This window comes from Theropithecus gelada, chromosome 1 (genome assembly GCF_003255815.1).
Source record: "Theropithecus gelada isolate Dixy chromosome 1, Tgel_1.0, whole genome shotgun sequence".
NCBI classification, from domain to species: domain Eukaryota; kingdom Metazoa; phylum Chordata; class Mammalia; order Primates; family Cercopithecidae; genus Theropithecus; species Theropithecus gelada.
In genome coordinates, this window is record NC_037668.1 from 3,544,589 (window position 1) to 3,551,422 (window position 6,834).

At 42.9% G+C, this 6,834-nt stretch overlaps 1 protein-coding gene across 1 annotated transcript; it reads left to right on the plus strand.

The window, feature by feature from the left end:
• The first annotated feature begins 442 nt into the window (after window positions 1-442).
• LOC112635133 (acidic mammalian chitinase-like) lies at window positions 443-6,475 on the plus strand. The gene is given in 12 exon segments (XM_025403068.1): window positions 443-467; window positions 913-942; window positions 1,945-2,146; window positions 2,810-2,866; window positions 2,962-3,127; window positions 3,372-3,496; window positions 3,678-3,773; window positions 3,775-3,799; window positions 4,457-4,642; window positions 5,151-5,270; window positions 5,386-5,527; window positions 6,181-6,475. Coding segments are annotated over 12 exon segments (1,398 nt in total). The 3' UTR covers window positions 6,405-6,475.
• The last annotated feature ends 359 nt before the right edge of the window (window positions 6,476-6,834 follow it).

Here is a 6,834-nt window from a genome sequence, read left to right on the forward strand (position 1 = left end):
AGCCTTTGCTTAAGGAGGAAACTTTGTTCTTACAATGAATGAATGAATGACTGCAAAGAATAAATGAATGTAAAGTCACTCAACGCTTCTGCCTGACAAAGAGTGCGTGAAATAGCCAATTAGTTGCTTCACTATCCAAATGGAGAATATAGTCCACTTGTACATAAGCCATTTGATTTACATAAGCTACTCCATAATGGAGCTTATTAGTGTGGTTCCTGGGCTTGAGCCCAATCTTTTCTTCTTGTTAAACGAAATCAAGATAGTATTGTTTCCCTGTCAGTAATGGGTTCTTAAATGGGTTTGAGCTTTGTGAGTACTGCCAATATCAACACTTACTTTAGAGGCAATCTCGATAAAGGAGAATCTGATAAGGCACCAGAGAGGGCAAAGAAGGTATAAATGGCAGGTTGGATGAGGGAGACACTACCACTGAGGCAACATGGCCAAGCTCACCCTCCTCACTGGTAAGAGATCGTCTCATCTCTGTACCTCTGAACGACTCTCTCCCTCTTGTTTTTCTGCCCCTTTAAAACTCTTTTACCTTCAAATTTAAACCAGATCATCTGACATTTTTGCTTTTGGCAAAAGTATGGGGATGTACTGAAAGGGGGAAAGTCCCAAATTGCCTGGTGATAGGTTTCTCACTGCCCTGCCGTCCTCCTCCCTTCACCAAGACCCAAAGGCTCATGGCACTTTAACCCTTTAATGGTCTTTTGAATGGAAATAGAGGGGAGTGGATTTCCAGGGCAAATCCAAGGCTTTGCCAGCCTCAGTAGGTTGGACTTCTACAGAGGATCTTAAAAGAATGAAAAATAGAAAAAGTTTCCTACTGCTAACGTGAGGTTACTAATGTATAAAGGCTGCTCTACTCACATTCCTCCAGTTCATTCTTCTCTCTGTTGCTTTAAGGTCTGCTCCTTGTGCTGACAGCTGAGATAGGTATGTATATTTTTGGGGATGAACCACTATATTGTTCCTCTTTTTCTTCTTCGTAATTTGGAAACTCAGTATGGCCCTGTGTCCTTCCACATCAGACAGAGACTATTAACTACTCTCTAGAGAATTCGAGATTCCCTAACCAAGTTTCAAGGATTAATACCATTGGCCAAAAAAATCCCAAAGCAGAAACCAACTAGATGGCCGTCTGAAAGAACACGTGTTAACAATAAAAACTAATATGGTGAGGCAGCTACATGGTGTCTTCTGCTCTTAAAACGTTTTAAGATCTGTCATCTTACTGAGTTTTAAAACAACTCTTCTTTGAGAGGTGTACAGGAAAGGCATTACCGCCCCATCTCACAGACTAGTTAACCGGGGCAGACATAAGACATATGACCTGACCCAGGTAATATAGAGAGTTCATGGCAGAATCTGAACCAGTAGCCAGGGCCCTTGGCTCCTGGTGGATGACTCACTACCCTCCGGGTGGAATTACTCAGGGAGACATCTCAAAGGGCTAAATAGACTAATACTATTACCCTTTCTATGTCTCAGTTTCCAAATGGGTAAAATGGGAAAAATAATAGTACCTCTTTCACAGGGTTTTGGTGAGGATTCATGAGTAAATATAAGTAAATTTCTCAGAGTAATGCTTGGTACATAAGTGCTAATTCCCACATAAGGGAGCCAGAATACATCTAAATCATAGTTTGCTAGCTTTAAAGTTCTATTTCAGCTAAAGGCACTGGTTTCTAAGGTTATTCAATTCTCTCTTGGAGGAACAGAGCTATCTCTAAGAGATGTCTTCAGCCCTGAATTGCCTGCTCCTTATTGCCTGCAAATTATATAATTACAGGTTTGCTGCAACATGAAGTTCTTACATCGACTTTTCCCCTTTCCTTTGAGACTTCAGATAGGGAAATCATTTGGAAATCTGTGGTTTGCAAAGAAATCTGTGACCACTAGGGAGCTTGTCTCTCACCTTCTTCCTCTGGGTAACAGGCTCTGCCTACCAGCTGACATGCTACTTCTCCAACTGGGCCCAGTACCGGCCAGGCCTGGGGCGCTTCACGCCTGACGACATCGACCCCTGCCTCTGTACCCACCTGATCTACGCCTTTGCTGGGATGCAGAACAACAAGATCACCACCATCGAATGGAATGATGTGACTCTCTACCAAGCTTTCAATGGCCTGAAAAACAAGTAAGTGACGGAAAACCTGAGTTTCAAGTCTTTTAACCTTCAAGGACAGTTTAAACAAGATCTTCCACAGCAGACTTCAGGCTGAAATTCCAAACAGGCCAACAAGCAGGTAAATTCAGCTTTCTTATTATTTCAAGTGCAAGAATGACTCTAATATTAAGGGGAATGGCTGGCTCACAGAAGCTGGTTGCCAACTAAATCCCACCTCAGTTGCCAAGGGAAGCTTACAAGTTCAACTACTGGTGGACTCAGATGAGAACAATCTTCTACTTAGAAGCAATCCAAAGCTGTCATTGATAAAGCATTCAGTCTCCTTGGTCAGGAGATTCACTCCTAGGGAAATAATTAGAACTGTGGGGACATTGGGGTGCAGCAAACCAATACCTATGTAACAAACCGGCACGTTGTGCACATGTACCCTAGAACTTAAAATATATTAAAAAAAAAAAAAAAAAGAACTGTGGAGACATTGAAACTTACCAATCATAGTCACCTACTCCAACATTCAAAAAGTAGGAAATAGGGATGAGAACAAAGATAAACCAGGATGAGAGGCTGCATGACACTTTCCTGGCTTCCTCCTCACTATTGCAGCTAAATGTTGAAATGCCTTCCCTTTCTTTTCATTTGTTCTGATAAAACACTTTGTTTCTTTTCCCTCAGAAATAGTCAACTGAAAACTCTCTTGGCTATTGGTGGCTGGAACTTTGGCACCGCTCCGTAAGTTCTTTTTGGAGATGACTTCCTAGGTTGATTTTACTCCAAGGTGTTGGGACCACCAAGGTCTCACCCTGCCTTCTTTGGGTCTCCCTCAGTTTCACTGACATGGTTTCCACTCCTGCGAACCGCCAGACTTTCATCAACTCAGTCATCGAATTCCTGCGCCAGTATGAGTTTGATGGGCTGGACTTTGACTGGGAGTACCCCGGCTCTCGTGGGAGCCCTTCTCAGGACAAGCATCTCTTCACTGTCCTGGTGCAGGTGAGCTGAGTTCCCGATCATTTTGACTGGAAAGCATACACCCATCTCACATGAAAGATCACTGGGACCTTAAACCTAGTTTCCTACAATTTTAGTTGGGGTGAAGGACCTGAAAATCCTATTCCAGTAAGGATGTTGAGGAATGAATGGAAGGATGGAAGAGGTTAATTTAATTCAGAGTCATGAACCTCATGAAAGTCAACTTAAAGTTACTATTCACAGACTTTCTCCTGCTCCTGTACAGGAAACGCGTGAAGCTTTTGAGCAGGAGGCCAAGCAGAGCAACAAGCCCAGGCTGCTGGTCACTGCTGCAGTAGCTGCTGGCATCTCCACCATCCAATCTGGCTACGAGATCCCCCAACTGTCGCAGTGAGTGATGTGCCTTATCTTCAAACCCCTGGAGGTATCACTCGGGCAGACTAGACTTGTCTTTGGTCTGTCTTGCTATTCAGGGACCTTGTTTAGGAGGCTTTGGAAGTGGTGCCTTATGACTGCACAGGTATGGGAAATGACCATCAGAAATGATTTTAAATCCTCTACCCCACCTGAGGTACCTGGACTACATCCATGTCATGACCTACGACCTCCATGGCGCCTGGGAGGGCTACACTGGAGAGAACAGCCCCCTGTACAAATACCCGACTGACTGGCAGCAACGCCTACCTCAATGTCGTGAGTCCCTGTACAGATGCAAGGGCAGACCAGAGATGATGATGAAAATCACACAGAGATTCAGGCACAAAAGGCATCATAAGTTTAGTGGTTTTCTCAAATGGGGAATTAGGCTGCCATAATTAATCAACTGTTCTCATTTACTAAAAAACTTCCCTATTTACTAACACCATACTGATAATTCTACCTAATATGAAAGAAGATTAATAACAAGTGCACTGCTTTTTAATAAAAGAACATGATATGCCACTGCTCCTATTTCAATAAATTATAAAAGGCTTTTTCCACCTTTCCCCTTTTGCTGTTTCCCTTTTGCCTTACCCATTTTCTACTGTTCTAATCCCTTGCCCATGTATATCATATAGAATTTCAGCCATTAACTAATGAATCATACCAGGAATATCATTTTAAAAGCTCTACTCTTCCATCATATATATTTTTATATGAAGGGTATATGTAAAGCCTGCACGTTATTAAAAGAATTTAGTTGAGAATAAGACCTACCACTTTAACAGATATATGTCAGTGATGCTCTAAAATATGTTGCAAGTACTTTGTAGAGTGGGCACAACCAAACCGAAAAAAAGTTTAGCTAATAATTAATCACTAGGCCATCAGCTGTGGATGAGAACTCGAGCTAACCCACTACCATTGCAGGATTATGCCATCAACTACTGGAAGGACAACGGGGCCCCAGCTGAGAAGCTCATCGTTGGATTCCCAGCCTATGGACATACCTTCCTTCTGAGCAATCCCTCCGATCATGGAATTGGCGCCCCTACCACTGGTCCTGGCCCTGCTGGGCCCTATACCAGGGAGTCTGGGTTCTGGGCCTACTATGAGGTATACACTCAGAAATTTTAGAGGAAAGGTGGCTTCCTCTTGGTACATGTAGCTAATAATATGAGCAATATTCAACAGTATTTGAATCATTCTTGGATTGGAGCTGAAAGTGGATGTTTGTGACTCTCTAGAAGGGAGGCAAGATAAGCCCCCCTGTTGCACCACTTTAATTGGCCCTTCACTAGGGTCCTTTCAGGCTACATTCCAAACACAGAGAGTGTAGGAAAGCAGGCTCTCATTGGTGAGAGTATATGAATCTGTAGACACTTCTGACTGCCAGGGCATTCCTTGATTTAAGAGTTTCTCCCCACATTGAAAATAAATTAGTCAAAAGGGGTAAAGAAACAGAATCCCAAATGAACTAAGAAATTTGCTGATAGAGTCATAGACCTTTGTTTTCAAGTAGTTTTTATGCAACCCTCCTCTACTTCCCCTTCCCCATGTCCTTTTACCTCTGCCACCACAAGGACACTGCCTACCTCTTGACCTGTTCCTTATATTCTGTTAGATCTGTACTTTCCTGAAGAATGGAGCTACTGAAGTATGGGAGGCTAATGAGGATGTTCCCTATGCCTACAAAGGAAATGAGTGGCTTGGATATGATAACACCAAGAGTTTCCAAATCAAGGTAGACTGTGTTTTATGGACTGTTGTTGCCTGTGAGCATGTTCCCATTATAGCCCTGGAGCCGCAGCTCAGCCTTGGTGTCTGTACATAACTGACTTCCTTTCTAATTACCACAGGCTGACTGGCTAAAGAAGAACAACTTCGGAGGTGCCATGGTCTGGGCCATTGACTTGGATGATTTCACAGGCACTTTCTGCAATGAAGGAAAATTCCCTCTGATCACCACCCTAAAGGATGCTCTGGGCCTGCAGAGTACAAGTGAGTTAGGGAGTGAGAAGGGACACTAAGCCTCAGACTTGAGAGAAATTCCAAAGGTTCCTTGCAAGTCAGGGAGCCATTGTGCAAGTAATTGACTACTGCTCCATTTCTATCTGGTAACAACTGATTAATGGTGTGAAGAACAAACAGGGCTCTTCACCATTTCTTTCTTCCTTCATTCATTTTACAAGCAATTTGTTGAACATCTATTACATATACAGTGCTCTGTAGGTACCACAGGCAATCCAAATGCATAAATATCCATATCTACTCTATGGAATTTACAATCTAGTGAGAGAAATTGGATTTACAAAAATTGCAAAGCTAGACAACAATACAGAAGATATTATGTGATAATGTGCCCCTCAAAAGAATAAGTAACCTTCTCGTGAGTTCATGATAATGAAAAATTTCATTCAGTAAGCTGTAAGGAGGAAAAAATGCACTGTGCCTTGAAGGATGAGGAAGGAGTTGGTAAGCAAAGGGGTGAGTGGAGTAGGAAGGATATATCAGATCAGAAGACTGAAATATGCAGAGACATAGAAGGAGGAGCCAAGAACAAAATCCAGGGTATTTGCTCTCACACATCAGGTATCACTGGCTAAAAGCAAGGAGGTTCAGGATTTGTTTTTTTTTTTTTTTTTCCTTCTCAGGTTGCAAAACTCCAGTCCAACCCATTACTCCCATTACTGAGGCACCCTTCACAGGCAGTGTCAGCCCCAGTGATAGTGGATTCTGTGCCAACAAGGCCAATGGCCTGTACCCTGACCCCACTGACAAGAATGCCTTCTACAATTGTGCAAATGGAAAGACTTTCATTCAGCACTGCCAGGCTGGCCTTGTCTTCGAAGCCTCCTGCTCCTGCTGCAGCTGGTGATAACATGTGTCAGATACCACCTCACCCAGCCGCAGAAGTTGTTGTACAATAAAAGGTTGAGCATTACTGTACAATGGCTTCTGCTTATTTACTGTAGAATCTTAGATATAATTAATCCCTATTTCCCAATAATATACAGTTGCTCCACCAGCCCCCAAGCCTGCAGCATGCACTGCTCTTCCTGGGTGTTGGGTAGCAGAAAGCAAGCGGATTAAAGGAAAATACATCATCCCTTCATTCTCAAAATGTACTCAGATGAAAGTGGGGAGCCCAACAATGTAAGACTCAGATAACAATGACCCGTAAACAAATGTCATTTTAAAATGATTGATTTGCCCTTTTTGCTGAGAATGCACAATTAGGAGGCTATTGCAGTGATTCACGGGAGAGGTGCAGATTTAGAACAAAGTAGCAGCAGTAGAAGTGGTCA